The 17,466-nt window shown below is 46.0% G+C and overlaps 1 protein-coding gene across 4 annotated transcripts; it reads right to left on the bottom strand.

Moving 5' to 3' along the window:
- Positions 1–98: 98 nt before the first annotated feature.
- On the bottom strand, positions 99–17,203 carry Nr4a2 (nuclear receptor subfamily 4 group A member 2). Of its 4 annotated transcripts, none has more exons than XM_052182497.1 (8): positions 17,118–17,203; positions 6,231–6,355; positions 4,798–5,663; positions 3,894–4,023; positions 3,372–3,535; positions 2,338–2,540; positions 1,829–2,007; positions 99–1,680 (listed from the first exon to the last, which is right to left on the bottom strand). In XM_052182497.1, the coding sequence occupies exons 3-8, from the start codon at positions 5,659–5,661 to the stop codon at positions 1,424–1,426; spliced, it is 1,797 nt and encodes a 598-aa protein (XP_052038457.1). In that variant the 5' UTR covers positions 5,662–5,663; positions 6,231–6,355; positions 17,118–17,203; the 3' UTR covers positions 99–1,423. The 4 variants fall into 4 exon arrangements, 3 of the variants coding, with proteins under 3 accessions (XP_052038457.1, XP_052038458.1, XP_052038456.1); XM_052182498.1 differs by lacking the exon at positions 17,118–17,203 and adding an exon at positions 8,025–8,763 and having other exon boundaries at positions 4,798–5,485; XM_052182496.1 differs by lacking the exon at positions 17,118–17,203 and adding an exon at positions 8,025–8,763.
- Positions 17,204–17,466: the final 263 nt, after the last annotated feature.

A 17,466-nucleotide genomic window follows, 5' to 3' on the forward strand; every position in this document is an offset into this window, starting at 1 on the left:
CATGTAAGTGACCTACCCCAAACCAGTCTCCACTTTTGCCTCTTTCTTGTACATGTTGTCTTAGTCATCATTTTTCCTGGCCCAGAAATAAGACAAAGTTCCGTTCATTTACGTGGTTTATTGTTGTAAACATTGAAATTGTCTTTCTTAAAGAAAGAATTTATCAGGGAAAAAAAATCAGCATCTCTAACTGTCGTACACCATAGAAAAAAAAGGCAGTGACTCATCTCGTGTGCCGTACTAGAAATATACAAAGAAAATACTACAGGATATGGCAATATTAAAATTCTTACTCAAACATAAAATAATATATTAACTGACAATTTTAGACATAAAAAAAACAAAAAAATTCAAAGTGCTCAGTAATTTCCAGGGAGTTATGTATATTATAAGCACTCTGGAAACAGTCAAAAGCTGCTGCATGCAAGTTTTGTTTAGCTTTAGACAACAAAATAATCAAGATATAAACTTTCTTTTATCAACATCAATCGTACATACAACACTTACAAACAAGGAATGTTGGACGGCGTTACAAACACTATGTGTCCCTTTTGCCAGGATTTTCCAATGTATTGATACTTGTGCCCACCTATTATACAATTGAGAAAATGTTTAAGCTCAGATAACTACCAATCTTTATAAAATCTAACAGACTACATAGTGTCTGAAATACTATTTATATAATATAGACATTACTGAGTAGCAAGTGCCTATAACATCTTCAACCTAGAATCACATGCTTGCCCCCTTTTTATGTAGTTATTTTTTTGCAAACACACTTACTTTTTAGAATTTGTAATATTTATTCATAAATAGGCACAAAATAATTTAAAAAGCCAAACTGCATTGGATAAATTTACAAGCCTCTGCCTTCAATTCATGCCACCCACGCAACATTTAGTTTTACTATATATTACAGCTTTCTTTACAGCAGAAAACTTTAAGTCTTGTTAAAGGGCAATTATGATGGTCCCATTAAGGTGTGTGTGTGTGTGTGTGTGTGTGTGTGTGTGTGTGTGTGTGTGTGTGTGTCTTACATTTGTCTTAACTGCAACAAACAAGCATGGCCAAACATTTCCCATCATACATTAGCAATCTTTCTTCTGAACAACAAACTGATTTTGAACTGATAATAAAAAGTTTATACCACTGTACTGTGTGCTGTCCGTTTTCTAAATCCAGGATGCCCCGGAGCCAAAATGCCCTTTCAGGTTCTGCCTGCAGGTTAGGAAATAGCGACAGTTTTTATTTGTGTTTTTGTTTGTCTGTTTGTTTGTTTACTTTAGGGGTGAGGGCTAAGGGTCTACAGAAGGGAGATGAGATGAACTGGACACTTCAGCCAGCTCTCTGCCCATGTGACCAGCCCCCTCTGGCTGATTTTTTTTTTTTCATTCCAGTTCTTTGACGTGCATGGGAGAAGGTCTTAGAAAGGTAAGGTGTCCAGGAAAAGTTTGTCAATTATTGCTGGCGGTGGTACCAAGTCTTCCAATTTCAGGTAGAAAATGCGCTGAAGCCCCTGCGTGCAAAGAGTGCGGAGTTCTGGTAGCTTGCCCAACAGTTTAGACAGGTAGTTGGGTCGATTCAAGCCCCCGTTATTGAAAGTCACATGGTCTTTAAGACAATTTACAATTTTGTTTTGTAGCTCTTCCACTCTCTTGGGTTCCTTGAGCCCGTGTCTCTCTGCAGAAAAGTGCAACCAGAAACAAAAGAAAGAACAGGGAGTTAGACGGCTGGCAGAATCAGAGAGAATCTGTGATTAGGGAAAGCCATGGCCGGTCCCACCAGAGGAAGTTCCGAAGGGGACGTGCCCTGCACCAGCAGTACTGACCTGTCACCATAGCCAGGGCAGCAATGCAGGAGAAGGCAGAAATGTCGATGTTCATATTCTGCAAGTTGGAGGAGAATTCAACAATGGAATCAATCCATTCCCCAAAGCCACGAACGCATTGCAACCTGTGCAAGACCACCCCACTGCAAAAGATGAGTTTACCCTCCACTGGGTTGGACCTGCAATTAATACCAAAGAGAGAGGGGAGAAAAAGAGAGAGAGAGAAGCTAAACAACTAATTACTTGAAGAGCAATAAATGAGGGATTTAAGAGGCACCTAATTACTGAAGAGTTAATAAAATGTAGACCAGTGGACCTTGAAAGGGTTTAATTTCATAACAATCAAGAACTCCCCTATCCCACCTCTACTCCGGTCACCCAAGGCTCTGAGCTCATTCCTTCCCTTCTTCATCTTTGTTTTGTTTTTGGCTTACCCCCCCACCCCAACCCTTTTTTTTTTTTCTCCCTTTCCTTTACTTCCGATTCCTCCTCCAGGCCTCCCTTATTACCTGTATGCTAAGCGCAGAACAAATAATTCTAAGAAAGCTGATTCAAAAAGCAGGTCCTGATCGGCTTTGGGCAGGTCAGCAAAACCAGGGATCTTCTCTGCCCAGCCTCTGATGATCTCCATAGAGCCAGTCAGGAGATCGTAGAACTGCTGGATGTGCTGGGTATCATCTCCACTCATCTGATAGTCAGGGTTTGCCTGGAACTGGAATTTCATTTTAAAAAGCACTTAATGAGGTTCTCTAAAATATATAACCCGTGAAATTGCTAACCCCGTTTCTAGTAGGGGAGCCAGGTTTTTATAACAATTAAACCTCTCTCTGACCAGTAAGGAAATTAGATGTTCCGGGGCAATTAATTCAATTAGGGACGGTGCTATGAGGTCGCTGCTTTAAATATGTAAATTACCATTTCCATACAGACTAAATACAGTGCCATCCAGCCCTGGGAAACGTTCAGTCTTATCTCCACAAAACAATTGACACGGTAGTGTTCATGCTAATCCCAGAGTGGGTCTTGAGCGGAGGTGCCCTTTGCAAAGCTTAATAATATTGCAGTCGCTACGAGGCTTGCCCACACTCCCTCCACGCAAAGCCTGCACATTTTTCACAGCTGGAGTAAAAGAAGAATTGCACCACTTGATCCCTGACCCCCAGATCCCCGCTGCCGTCCCTTCCATCCCTCTTTTCACTCTCGGGCCCCAGACAAGTCAAGGGGCGGGGGTGGGGGTATTCTAGTAACTTTGTAAAGTAGATGTAGGAAGGAAGGTTAAGCATAGAGTGTCTAGGTTTTGCCTTTCAGACCGCAGGTGGAGGGACTGTCGGGCAATAATGGTTCACAAAGATTCAACCCCTCTGGGCGTACTCTCTGGTCTATACTTTGAGCTGCACCACCTCTCTGTCTCCTGAAAACCTGCCCAAAGTTGTGAAGTATATATTCTAGTGTTCCTCCTTTACCCTTCAGTCTGGGGGTGTGCTAAAGCTAGGTACAGGGAAAGGGTCCTGCCCATTCGTTGGCTTGTCCACTAGCTTCTTACCCTGGAGTAGTCCAGGCTGGTCATCGCCGGATTGGAGTCGACGTGGGCTCTGACAAGGGCACTGATCAGACTCACCGGAGGTGAGGGGGGAGAGGGATCCTGTGGGCTCTTCGGCTTCGAAGGTAAACGACCTCTCCGGCCTTTTAAACTGTCCGTGCGAACCACTGTAAAGGAATTACTCAAGGGTTAACGCTATTCCCTTGAGCCCAAACTCAGCTGCCTCACAGCCTCCTCCCCGGAGAAAACAGTGGAAGCCTCCGACCTGGTGGTCCAGGGCTCCTCTGCCTGTAAAGTCTTTACTGACTAGAAGCATTAATAAACGGCGGGTTATTTTATACCGCCCTCCAACTGGGCCCTCTACTTAAAGACAAGGAGGGCTGGGTGGCTTTCTTTAGAGGAGGGCATTTAGCAATGGAATTCTGGAGTCAGGGAGTGGCAAGTGAGGCAGGAACCAGAGTCCACAAGCAGCTGGTGGTCTTCCCGGGGAACTGGGTGGAAGGTCAACAGATGGCCTCGACCTACCTTCTTTAACCATCCCAACAGCTAGGCACTTCTGAAACCGACAGTACTGACAACGATTTCGGCGGCGCTTGTCCACTGGGCAGTTTTTATTTGCTAAACACACATATTTCGCGTTTTTTTGCACCGTGCGCTGTAGAAGGAGAGAATGTAGGCCCCAAATTATTATTTTTTTTAATTCAAAGTCCAGCAAACCAGACACATTTTTTTTAAGTGGCTTGGATCTGCATTCCTTCCCTACAAACACAAACACTACTCTTTAAATTTCTTTTTTTCCTTTTTCTTTTCTTCCTATTTCCTTTCCTTTTCCTCCCCAGGGCATTTACCAGAAGAAAATTGATAGCGTTAACATTTGAGCTAACCTTACCGCTCCTTGCTGTGTTTTATATGCCGGGAGAAGGAGCAGGAGACGCTCAGTAAATACAAATCCGTGGGCATTCATATTATTTACATTCCTTGGAGACCTTCTCTATTTAAAATGATAAGATTATTCAATCAGGATGGCGAAATAAAGAGATCACTTAATTTGACCATAGGGAATTCTGTTCCACTTGGTTAGCTCAGACACGGTTCTCTGTCCTAACCAATTTCAATCTGAACAAGGAAGACAGCGCCTAACACATGCAAATAGCCTTCTTCCAACTCTGGCTCCAGCAATTTCGGGCTGGAGCCCGCCGGGGCTGCAGGTTGCTGTGGGGCGCGAGGGGCGGGGGCGGGGGTGGGAATGAAACCCTGACTCTCCCATTCTTTCTTATTTCTTTCCTTAGACACCCCCAAAGCCCCTTCCAAAGCCCGTGGGTAGCTGCAGGGAACTCGAGCTGGGCTGCCAACTGGAAGGTGAGGGTGCACTGTTGGGTCTCAGGTATAAGGTCACCGCTACCTGCCATCTCCGCCCTGTCTTGCTCACCTTAAAGAAACCTTTGCAGCCCTCACAAGTGCGAACCCCGTAGTGCTGACAGGCCGCGTTGTCACCGCAAACAGCGCACAGACCCTCATTGGAGGGAGAGCCCCGGGACGGCGGCGAGGGCACCTGCGTGTCAAGCAACTGCGACGCGTGGCCGATCTGCAGGCCCGGGAAGCCCATGGATGCCGGCTTGCGAATGGGGTTGGGCACGGCGAAGGTCTGCCCATCCACTACGTGGTGGCTGCCCGCGGGCTCCGGGTTCATGGGGACGTGCAGAGGCCCGTCGAAGCGCATCTGGCAGCTAGACACAGGAGTGCCCGGGGGCGACTGCTTAAAGGAGAAGAGTGAAAGGCGGGAGACAGGTGTCTTCCTCTGCTCGATCATATGCGTAGTGGCCACGTAGTTCTGGTGGAAGTTGTGAAGGGAGCCTGGATCGTCCCACATCGGGCTATGCTGCACCTGGAAGCTCGGGGTACTGGGTGTCGGGGGCGAAGAGGGCTTGTAGTAAACCGACCCGCTGTGTGGCATCATCTCCTCGGACTGAGGGGGCAGGTGGCTGTGTTGCTGGTAGTTGTGCATCTGAATGTCTTCTACCTTAATGGAGGACTGCTGTCCGGACAGGGGCATTTGGTACAAGCAAGGTGGCTTGACGTCGTAGCCTGTGCTGTAGTTGTCCATAAAGGTACTGAAGCTGGGGAGAGAAGTGGTGGCAGTAATTTCAGTGTTGGTGAGGTCCATGCTAAACTTGACAAACTCTGGAGTTAAGAAATCGGAGCTGTATTCTCCCGAAGAGTGGTAACTGTAGCTCTGAGAAGCGGGGCTGGCTCCTTGAGGCGAGGACCCATACTGCGCCTGAACACAAGGCATGGCTGGAAATGAAACAGGGTGATAGACACTCAGCCTGGTCAACGGAACACTTTCTTCCGGGCTCGGGTACACCTGGAGCTACACCGGCAGCCCGCGGCGTCAGGGGGAATGGGCGGCTTAGGGGTACAAGGGGGAGGGCAAACGGGGTCGAACAGCGATGAAGAAAGGAAAGGGCTAATCCCTGGAAGACCCGGAGCTGGAAAGCTGTTGAGGGTCTACACTCCCGGATATTTCCAAACGCTCCCCCCTCCCCGCTCCACCCCCTTCCCGCAGACAATCCCACTCTGACAAGCCTCTTCTTTGAAGCTCAGAGTCCACAGATTTCTAGAACCCATGATCTAGAAATGAAGTCGAATTGCACAATGAGAAAGTTGTTCTCTGTAACCATAAGACACAGGGTTGACCTGAAAAGATCCTGTTGCTCTTTTTTCTTTCTTTCTTTCTTTCTTTCTTTCTTTCTTTCTTTCTTTCTTTCTTTCTTTCTTTCTTTCTTTCTTTCTTTTTTTCTTTCTTTCTTTCTGGATATAAGGGGAACTCGGGAAAGGTAATGAAAGAAAAAGCTCACTAACCTTCAGCCGAGTTATTGGAGTTTTCGAGGAAATTAAAGGTGGACAGTGTCGTAATTCAGCGAAGGACAAAGTTTCCAAGATTTTTTTTAAAAAGAGCTATTGGGAATCCAGCCCGTCAGATCTCCCTGAAATACAGACACAGGAAGTTTCAGGATGTCTCCCCACCAAGACTTGGCCAGGCACATGCGGACTCACTCAACAGTCCCTTCAGCGCTTCCTTGGAAATGAGTGTGACGACTTAACCAAACAGCAGCTCAAAATGAATGTGCAGAGACATGGCTAAACAGCAGATAAAGTCTAACCACTCATCTCCCAGTGTAAATCCCTGCAGAGAAATCATCCTGTGTGGCCATTATCCCATGAGTCTACAAAATACTGAACGATATAATGAATTGGCCCCTTTGCTATATAGATGGAAGGGCTGATGCCATTCTACTTTATTTCAAGCCTAAGAAGTCTAGGCGAAGGAGAAAACACAGCACCAAAGCCTCCTCTTGATATTTCTCTCGTAGTCAAATGGACTTTTCTCTTAGAAGGAGAAAGAAAGTTAGCAGAACTCAAGAGTACACCGTGAAAAAAAAAAAAAAAAAACAATAGAAGATGCCACACTTAGAAAATGTTAGCAAGGCCTGGACAAGCAAGCAGCCAGTGCGGGTGTGCAAGTGTGTAGCTTTTGTAATTGTTTTTGATCCAGCCCTGGGGATTGAGGTGCAAGTGAATTGGTGTTCCTCCAGAGAACTGGATTTTCAACACCTTTAATGGCCCAGGGGTGATGAGAGAGACCTCTACCAGGAGTATCTTGGGTCAACTGCAGAGGGAAGGAAATATTACGTATATGATACTGCACCAAAGTTAGACGCACTTCCCAGCACAGCAAGCTAAACACCTTCTCCACAATGCTTTCCGCGGGCTGCCTACTTGCTGGGCCTTGGCATTCTCGTGTCCTAGCTTTTATTCAGATGCTCCCACTTGCAAGGCATTCTAGAGCATAGCCGATCTTGTTAATTAAAGAAAGAAAAAAAAAAGAAAAAAGAAAGAAAAGGAAAGAAAGGAAATCCGAACACCCTCTCCTTTTGCCCCCCCCCCCCTTCCATAATCTTGCTTGCTTCAAGGAGTGGAGAAGGTTAACAAGAAAAACCAGAAGACTCTCGCCTTACCCCCCCCCCCCATCCGCCGCCGCCGCCCTTGAAAATCTGTCTGTGCTGGATATTAACCCGTGGCTGTGTCACAGTTTCCTAACTGTATCCTTTACCTCACGCACACACTGACAAACTCCCCAAAGACAGCATATGTCAAATCCAGCCATTCCAGGCAACTTCGCAACAGGACCCTACACCGAAACCACCCTTACTCGACGAGATCCGGGAAACCTCCGAAAGCGGGCGAGCTGAGCGACACTGTTCCCAAGCAACACGTAAACTTTCTCTCCAGGACTGTTTCCCACATGGAGCCTCCTCAAGCCACAATCAATTTCACACCAAGAGCAAACTTTGCGCACATCTCCGCGGGCAAGTCCGCTTCTCCTAAAACTATGGGAGTCCCCCTTGCCACATCCACCAATGAGAAGCCTGGAAACCTCCGCCGGCAGCCAACTCCCCCCCTTTACGCTACCACCGGAGTTCCAGCAGAAGCTCGGCGGAGCTGCGCGCGCCCCCTCGCCATCCCTCCCCCCCAACTCCCCCAGCCCCTTCGCTCTCCGCGGCTCCCGGCGCCCACTTGCAGAGAACCCGTTCCCCGGTCCGCGGAGACCCGGAGGACGCGTGATCGCGGGGCGGCCCCGCCGCATCTACTCACTTCTCCGTTCTCTTCATTCATTCAACTCCGCCGAAGTGCAGTTCCCTCCGGGAAGCGGAGGAGCCCGGGTCCGCGGGAGCGCTGCGGGAGCGAGGCGCGGAGAGCCACACGCAGCCAGCCCGGCCGCGAGAGAGGGAGGCAGCCGGCGGGGCAGGAGAGAAGGACGCGGAGCCGTGCGGAGCCGCGGGGCGGACTGGCCCTGGCCGCCAATGTGCCTTTGTTTATGTGGCTCGCGCTGCTGCTGCCAACATGCACCTAAAGTCTGCGCGCGTCAGCCCGCGTCAGCGGCCCGCGGTCCAATCGCCGAGCCGCCGCGCTCCCCGGACTCCTGGCCCGCGCTCGCTTTGGTATATTTCCGACCTGACGTCACGACTGGGGCTGATTTTAAGGTGGGAACGGTTCACCTTGGTAGCCCACTTGGGTGGATTTTTTTTTTTCCGATAGAAGTGTGACTTCTGCAACCCAGGTCCGTGAAGCCCGCGGTGATGCCACGCTCCACCTGCCCCCCCCCCTCGACCCGGAGTCCTCACACGTGGGGAGGGTACAACAAAAGCTTGAACGGAAAAGAACGCGGGCGTGGGCCAGGTAGCTGGCACCTGGGCAGAGGTGTGCCTTGCAGCTTCCCAACTTCCCCTCCACACACTCCTTCCTTAGCAGAAGTGGAGACAGTCGTCCTGTGACTGTAACTCTCCAAAGACTTGGGCGTTAGATGGGACTCCCCCAAGTCCGTGCATTCCCTCTTTCTCTTCTTTAAAACCCACTCTCCCTACCCCTTTCGAGGGATGAGAGGTCAGAGCCTATTTTTCTTTCCTGAAACTAAAAAGATATACTAAGGCAATGTGGAAGGAACGAGGGTAGACACTGAGCCAGGCCTTAGAAGACCCCACAAGTAGGAGTGAACTGTTACCTGCTTTTCTCTCGCAGACAATACATTAAAGAATCGGGCAACAGGTGCGCCTCCAGCGCAAGGTGACATGATCCACCGCCCCCACCCGCTCGGTCAACTCTTGACAGCGACGACATTTCATCGCTGTGCCCACCAAGCCCCTTCGGTCCCTTTCACGGCTTTCTGCAAGGCAGGGGCTGTCGCACCCGCAACCAAGAAGAAAGCATGGAGGGAGAAGCGACTAGGGGAGTGGAGCTTGAGGCGGTGGTTGGCTGCTCGGCATCTCGCCAAAACGTAGAGTGTGTGTGCCCACTGCCTCTGCCCAGGGTCCCCGGGAGCTGTGGGAGCGTGCCCTAGCCCGCGGTCCTCTCAGTCGCCTCCAGCTCTGCTCTGCAAGACAATCCGCCCCCCAAACGCGTGGATCGTTCTAGCAAAGGAAGTGCAGCTCCTCCGGAGGGCTAACCCTACTCCCAGTACCCCCGGGAAGCGGGCCAGACAGGCCTCTTTGGGTTTCTCTCGAGGCCAGGAAGGGACTGAGGGCAAGGGAGGGCGACTTTGTAGGGCCCCCTTCTCCCAGGACAGCGCTCCTCCTCCCTTCCTCCCGAGCGTTGGCTCGCTCCCAAGCTGCCGGGACGAGCGATTGGTGTGTGTGTGTGTGTGTGTGTGTGTGTGTGTGTGTGTGTGTGTGTGTGTGTGCGTGTACAGCTCGGCCCCCCTCTCGGTGATCCTAGGACCAGCGGAGAGCCCCGCGGAACTCTCGGGGTTGTGGGGTTTCTCAGTCCTAGCCTGCACCTCCGCCTTAGCCGGCTCCATACTAAGCGAGCCTGCTGCTGCAGAGGCGTTGCTATCGGGTGCCCTGCGGCTGCCCAGACAAGCCGCGGGCTCCACTGTGCAGCAGCCTCCGGGAAACCTACGTGACCACCAGTTTCCCCCAGATGTTGCGGCTGTTTCTCCAGCTGCTGCCGCTACGGCTCACTGGTGCCCTAATGGGCGCAAGGAAAAAAACAATAACAACAACAACCAGGAAGTGGGGGTGGGAGTGAAAAAGGGGGGCAGGGTGAAGAACAACTTATTAGTGTGAGCTCGGCAGCGTCAGAGCCCCGTGGGCAGCAACGATTCCACGCGAACGAAAGGGAAAAAGTGAGAGTTTGGAGAGCAATGGAGAAGGAAGGGGGTGGGGGTGGCGGTGACGCAGGGGCGCAGGCATTGACGCACCGGCCAGGCTGGGCCCAAAATAGAAGCAACTCCAGCTCACAGGCGCCCTCCCGGGTTCCTTTCCCCTTCCGAGAGGGAGCAGGGTGCGGTCACCAGGAGCTTTCCTTGATCCTCGCGGTGGGCCAGGTTCCTGGCAGCTATTTTCAGACAGTCGGAAACCCAAGCTTAGCGACATTGGGGTGGAAGTTATTATTTTTTAATACACTTCCAGGAGAGCGGGTATCAGGAGTTTAAGGTCGTAGCCACAGACCTCCCTACACAAAAGCGGCTAAGTAGATATGTTGCCCGCTGCAGGCTCCTCTACCCCGAGTCATTAGAAACACATTCAGTTTGGGTGGAGTTGAGTCTGGGGACATTTTGAAAATGCCCTCCTAAAGAGAGGAAAGAGGCCATGGAACAAGCACAGTATCGAGGGTTATTCTTTAGCAACCTCCAGTGCTTGGTTTCCTGATAAGAAAAGCCTTTACTCAAGGCTTGTTATACCCAAGATCAAAATGCAGAGGTCTTAGCAATGTACTACAATAATAAGCGAGAATAGGGTCATTATAACATGTAAATGAGAGGAAGTGAAGACTTTTTCCATCCATGTGTGAGTTTTCCCTCTTTTCAAATTTACTTTCAGCTTCTCTGAATGTTACTACAACTGAGGAAAGACTCTTAAAGTCATTCTTGGCTGAGACTACTCTACGGTGGGAGTTTGGGTCAGGGCTGGCATATGCTCCAGGTGAAGGGATCGAGTGCACACATCATAAAGTTTAAAGGGGCCACCCTCAAAACCTCAGTCCACTGTTTTCCCCGCTTGACTGGAAGGGACGAAGCTGCAGGAGCAAAGACAAGGTCTGCAATTGACTGATCTTGTCAGTAGGGGGCCTGACTCCACAATATTCAAGAGACAATCTCCCCCCCCACACACACACACACACAAGCACGCGTGCTCAACACACACACACACACACACACACACACACACACACACACACTTAGCTATTTACTACTTAGGCTAACTAAGCCCCAGGAGAAAAGTCTGCAGGCCCAAATGTTCATATTGTGGTGGAATTCATAAACAACGACAACTCTTTATTTATTTTTTTTTCTATTTTCCCTAACAGTGATACAGTTTAACACATGGAATCAGGTTCACAATGGATTTTCTTTATTTCTTCCTGGCCATGTTTAATTCACTGTTAGGTCACAGAGGGGGGAAAAAAAACCAAAACGGCAATAAAAACTCTCATTTTATCTCAAAGCCGTTCAAATTGGCATATAGTTTGGAAAAATGAAAGCATGTTTTAAAATCCTATGATTACATGTTTAAATAAATTATAGTTGAGAAGAGAATTCCTGTGGGTATATTTGCTAGTACATAAGAGAATGCTTTTGTGCACAGAGGTTTAATTACACATATAATGGAATCAAAATGTAGAATTGAACAACCTTTCAGAAAATGTTAAAATGATGCTTTAGGCTAAAAGAAACTGAAATCCTGCGTTTATATGGCTGCAATTCTTCTGCATTCTAACACATAAATATTTCAAATAAAGAATTTTATAACTCAATTAAAATGACACTAATTTTTTCAGGATCCAGAGTCTGGTGAAACTTTAAATTATTGCCATGTTTAAATGTGTAAAGTTTCACCATTAATAAAGGTCTATTTTCTTAATCATTTAAAATAATGGAAGCAAAGAATTGGTTCTATGCATAGTAGGTCTGCCCTTCTATAAATTAAGTTATTGCTACTAATAAATATAATGATGAGACCTTAAGCATTGATGAAGGTAATGTTGTTATATTACTTTTCATACTAGTACATACTAAGCCATACATATGGCTTACATAAAAAAATATTTTCATTAAAAATCAGTATAAATGAAAATAAACTCACATCTAAACCTAAGTATTTTATTTTTTGCATGGCTAAGCAGATTATATTTAATAAAACTGAGCTTTTGGTATAATTTAGAGAGCAAACATAAATGTAATCCCATCGGATTTTCTATTTTAATGCATGGAGAAGAGGCTCTGGGGGTTGATGTCAGTATTCTCCCCAAATGAATTCAGAGGATATCTCACAATGCAGATACAATGATACAGACATACCTGCTATGCTGTGCTATAAGAGTTGGGACAACTTAAACATTTTTTTTTTAATTGTGTAGGTATTGGTACTTATAAGCACTGAAGTGAGAGCGATGTGTTTTAAATTATGTTTGAACAAATTCACATTGACAGTCTTTGTTGTTATTTGGTAGGCAGTCTCCCAGAAGTGACAGAAAAAAATAAATTTTCACTTTAAAACATCTGGTTCTCTAAAGAAAAAAATTAGTATTAAAGATGTTTTATTGTTTTGCTTTTGCCATTTCATTTGCAATCATGGGCTATTAATCAACCAAACTGCCCCTTTCTGTGGGACACCGGAAGAAGTGGACAGCTTCTTTGATAGCCACAGAGATACAGGCAGCTTTTCTTCAGTTTTACCCAGCCTGTTTTTCACCAAGGACCATGGGTTTTTAAAATGTCTTACTTTAATTCAGAACTCAATGCTAGAAAATGTGTAAAGATGTGCCGAAGTAAACAGCACTTTTCTCTAGAAGCTTCTACTTATAAATTAAAATCATAAAACTGAACATATGGTAAGGCCTCATGCCACTCAAAAACTATTTTACATAATAAAAATCTTTGGGTTTTTTTCCCTTAATACTTGGCTTACAGTGGCCCTCCCCTAATACTTGCTTTTATAAAGACGACTTAATATTTTCTTATGAAAAAGTCTCTTTTATTAAAAAGAAGAATAATTTTAATTTTAGAATTTATTTGATCATTTCAGTAAGCATGGGAGATATTAAGATACATTTAAAATTCTGAAAATAAACTTATATACTATTATAAAAGACATCTAAAATTCTATCAACAGCCAATGATATTAGTTATTCTAACATACTAGACAAGATTTCTTTAAACAGATAAAATATATTCCTTAAACAGAGAAAATATGTACACTTTCCAACCATTATATGTAAATCTCATACATATACTTTGTTCTACTTTTTGTTCTACTTTAATAAGAAAATAACTACATTTTATTTTTTCTCTCAAGCTAATTGGTAAAGAATCTCTTATTTTAATGAAAATGAAAATAAGGTATTGATATATTCAACGAAGACATATATGCCCTTTTCCTTGTCACAATTCTCAATTATAAAGCTTACAATTTGAACACTACAAAAGTAACTTATAGCAAGGACCCTTATAGTGATAAGAAATAAATCTAATTACCATATCCTTTGAATAGATGTAATATAAATTTCATTGCTCACTTAAAAGTTCTAAAGTTAACAGCATAAACTTGAAGTTGAGTAATTAAGTAATCCTTATATAGACACTTATTAAAGTATTTATACATATTATCTTAAATCTACATCTATCATTTTGCCAATTAAAATTAGGACTTTAATTGCAATTAAGTAATTTAATTGCCAATTGAACAGCAAAATTGCTAAGTGACTAATTTTAATGCCTATTTTAATTACCAATCATGACTGGGGAGGGAGCTAATCAAGTTACATCAAGCAGTACCAGAGTAATGATGTGAAAAAAAAAAAATCAGAACAAACATTCAAGGCTACACGCTTTAAAAAAAGAAACATAAATTAAATAAATGCAAACACAATCTGATAAATGTATAAAAATACTGTATTTCAATATCTGAATACAGAACATGAAAAAGAACAAGGTTAATTAAAGAAAGAGCTCCTGTCAGTCTTCAGTCAAAGTAAGGGTAACCCAGCTCAAGTTTTCCTATGGCTTTGTATGGCACTCACACCACCCTGCAGGAAGACAAAGCTGCATATTGATGAGGATGAGAGACCACTTCCTGCTTGACTGGGGTAAAATGACAGACTGCCACTTCCTTTGTTAATGAAATGCTCATAAAAAAGAGAGCAACAAGCTTCGAATGCAACAACAACAGGGGTTTTGAATTCGAAAAGCAGACTTGAGTGCAGTGGGGTCCACACTCTTTCCTGATGACTCACAACCCCACTTAACTGAACGAGGAGTTTTACCAGAATCCTAATGCCTATTCATAACTGGTTACAGGCTACCTTGATATAACCACAAACTTGGTATAACTTAAAGACCACAAATTTATCTGGGATAAAAAAAAAAGTGGAAATATAATTACTTGGTATGGGGAATATAACTAGTTGTCTTTTTTTTTTTCTTAAGGTCCTCCTATATCCACGGCCATCAGAAACACAGAAATATTTTCTTGGCCAACCTATGCATATTTTTCGAAAGTTTTCCTGTCTAAACAAATTATCCGATTAACAACATGGAAGGGTAATACTGAAAAGATAAGTGTAAGTTTGACCATTCAAAAATAAAAAAGAAAGTTATTTCCTAATGGACAAGCACAATGGCAGTTGTGTCATTCCCTTGGCAGTCAGAGACATTATTTAGAGTAACAGTATACATCTATCAACTCCTTAAGTTGAAGTGATGCTGTAAGATCTGAGGTTTGTTGCCATGTAGGTAGATAAAAGCATGCATAGTTTATATCCGTCAAGGTGCCTGAGATTATCGGTGAAATGTACACAGAATGATACAACTGGAGACAGAAAGCAAATATTGCTGCTTGAGATTTTGCTTGAACTCTGAAACGAAGCCCAGGAGGCCTTTTGGCCTGGATTTGAAGGAGGAACACTTTAATAATCACAGGGCTTGACAAAAGGTTGCAGAACCTGGCCAGGACAATAACAGCTTTATAAGGCAGGTTCTGTGCGACTGATTAAGGGACATGGTCACTGTCAATTCACAGGTCATGAAGATGGAGTCATTATTGACAAGTTCACTCCTGGTCTGAGTTTAAATTCATAGAGTATTGGTGCTACAGAACAAACTAAAACCTCAGCTAGTAAAGATTATGGAAATCAGGCCCAGCAAAGCATCTTGCCATAAGTGAGATGCAGCCTAAGTTGTTCTGTATAAGATTCTTTGATATATAAATAGGCAAAAGGCGTTAGATATAATTACAGAATGTCTGAACTAACCCAAACACTGCTTCACAAACCATCAGCCATTAGAAGGTGTGTGTGTCCAGGGGATGAGGGTGTCATCTTGGCCTTTAAAAATGATTCTGAAAGGACATGATATATAAACTTTGGAAATGCTATCACTTTCTGAAATGTATAAAATTAAAAATAAACACATTTTTAGACGCTCTTGTCTATTTTATATATTTTGGTAGTCTAGTCTATCGGTTCACGTGAACATTTTACATATTGTTGAATGCAGAAAAAGAAACCCTATATGTTTCTAGCTTTAGATATCCCTTCATACGGAAAAGTAAATGTGAAATTAATGTGTGAATAATACTTGAATTTGTACTCTTAGGTTATTGCTTGTCTTTTACTGTGATCTGCATCTGTGAATCAAAAATACAAGGTACGGTAAAAAGACAATCATGTTTATATTCCAGGCTTAAAGGCAGCTACGATTAGTCACCAGATTTTAAAATCTAGTGTGAAGTATTACTAAGCCATTCAGTAGGATCTAAACGATGACTTCGGTGTGTTGATACTGACATCCTGGAAAGGAAAAAGTCGTTATATACACATTATATCCACAACCAAGGCTTGGATTAAGATACCGAGAAGGAGCAGGGTGTAGGAACTGGTTTGCAGAAAAAGTTCTAGTGAGGTTTTAAGGTCATTATTTCTTAGAACGGTTTTCTTAAGAGTTGAAGTAGGATTTTGTTGGTTTTAGGTGAAAATTTCATATATGTAACAATATTTAGGAATAACACTGATAACTTTTCCTAGGAGTCCTTAGATTTTCTGGCTTTGAAGCATGGTGTTCTTAAAGAATTCTTAGGTGTAACTAACTCCAGAAGTTGTACTTTCCACCTCTCCACACCTCACCTGTTAGTAGATAGAGTGGCAATTTCCAAGATCAGTTTTGTTAAACTTTATTAACTTTGCATATCTAGAGACGGAAGAGGGTGGAGAAAGAAGATGCAGACACCGATTTTACTTCCAGAACGATGTGTAGGGTCCCTCAGACTACCAATAGTTGATTACAGAATTTGAAATGTAGCTCTGTAACTCAATTTATACCACAGCAATCGGGCGATGCTATCTTCCTGTTGTTATAATGCATCAGGTCAAGGGATATAAATTGTACCAGGTAATTCATTTTGCTGTTCAGAGAGTCATTAGGTTCCTCCCAGAATATATATGATTGATATCCCTGGAGGTGAAAGGCTAAAGGAACCATATGGCAACATGTTGCATTCCGTATGCTATCTGCCCATCCGTGCTTAAGCTGCCATTAGCAACATCTGTACCTTACAGAAATCCAGCTGCGCCGACGACGGCTGACGGAATTGTACTGGGTGGGGGGTGGGAGGGGATAGCTAGCTTAGCGCCATTAACTTGAGACTTAAGAGTCTGTCTACCAGGACGAATGGAAGCCTTCACAATTAGACGAGACGACACAAATGCTTTATTAAAGTTTAATTCTGAACTCCCAATTAGCGAAAGTGCGTTACAAATCGATTGCAATTTCCTAGAAGGCGCAGCAAGTTCTCGGCAGCCTGCTTGCCTGCCACGTGCGAGGGAGCTGCGGAGCAGCCGGAAGGACGGGGCTCAAGGCTGGCCTCCGCGGCCAACAAGTCCCTAAAAGTCCCTGCCAGAGCGACAGTGGTGCTCCGGAGAGCCAGAGGGTGGTGGTCCCAGGGCTCCGGATGGGGGAGACGAGGGGAAGGGCTGGCCGGGGAGGGTCTAGGGAGGAGGACGACAAGGTTCCCCGGGTGGCGCGGGCCTCTCGGGAGGAGCCTGTTGGGACTGGTCACACCGAAGTTTCTCTCCCGCTCTGGCGCTCCACACCCACCTCGGCTTCCTGCCCCGGCGCGGGCCACCGCGGGGACAGAAGTCGGGGAATGGCCGCCCCCGGGCCTCCCGGAGCCCCCAGCCCGGTCCAATACACGTTACCTGCCCAGCGCTCCCGGCCCCAGGTCGCCGCGTCCCCGGGCGCGGAGTGGTCGAGCAGCCCGGCTCCAGCTCCTCCTGCAGTCCGGGCGCGCGGCAGGGAGAGCGGACCGCCGAGCTGAGCCCCGGGGCCGAGGCCAGCCACCCCCGCGGGGGCGCGGGGCCGAGGGCGGGGGGCCCGGCGAGCGGCCCGCGGAGGCCCGGGAGGGGCGCGCTCCGGCCCATTGTCGCCGCCCGCGCGCACCCCGCGCCCTCGGCCCCGCGGCCAAGCGCGTCAGCGGCCCCGTCAGCCCGGCCGGGCTCCGTGACGCGCGCAGCCGGCGCTATAAATAACCCGCCGCCCGCCCGGGCG

The sequence above is a fragment of the Apodemus sylvaticus genome, chromosome 5 (genome assembly GCF_947179515.1).
Source record: "Apodemus sylvaticus chromosome 5, mApoSyl1.1, whole genome shotgun sequence".
NCBI classification, from domain to species: Eukaryota; Metazoa; Chordata; class Mammalia; order Rodentia; family Muridae; genus Apodemus; species Apodemus sylvaticus.

Bases quoted from the DNA above. Each gene is read 5' to 3' on its own strand.
- Nr4a2 (XM_052182497.1), bottom strand. From the start codon at position 5,661: ATGCCTTGTGTTCAGGCGCAGTATGGGTCCTCGCCTCAAGGAGCCAGC. The intron at 3,536-3,893 runs GTAGGTCGAGGC...ATTCCTTTACAG, and splicing joins TGTTGGGATGGTTAAAGAAG to TGGTTCGCACGGACAGTTTA. The intron at 1,681-1,828 runs GTCAGTACTGCT...ACTTTTCTGCAG, and splicing joins TGCCCTGGCTATGGTGACAG to AGAGACACGGGCTCAAGGAA.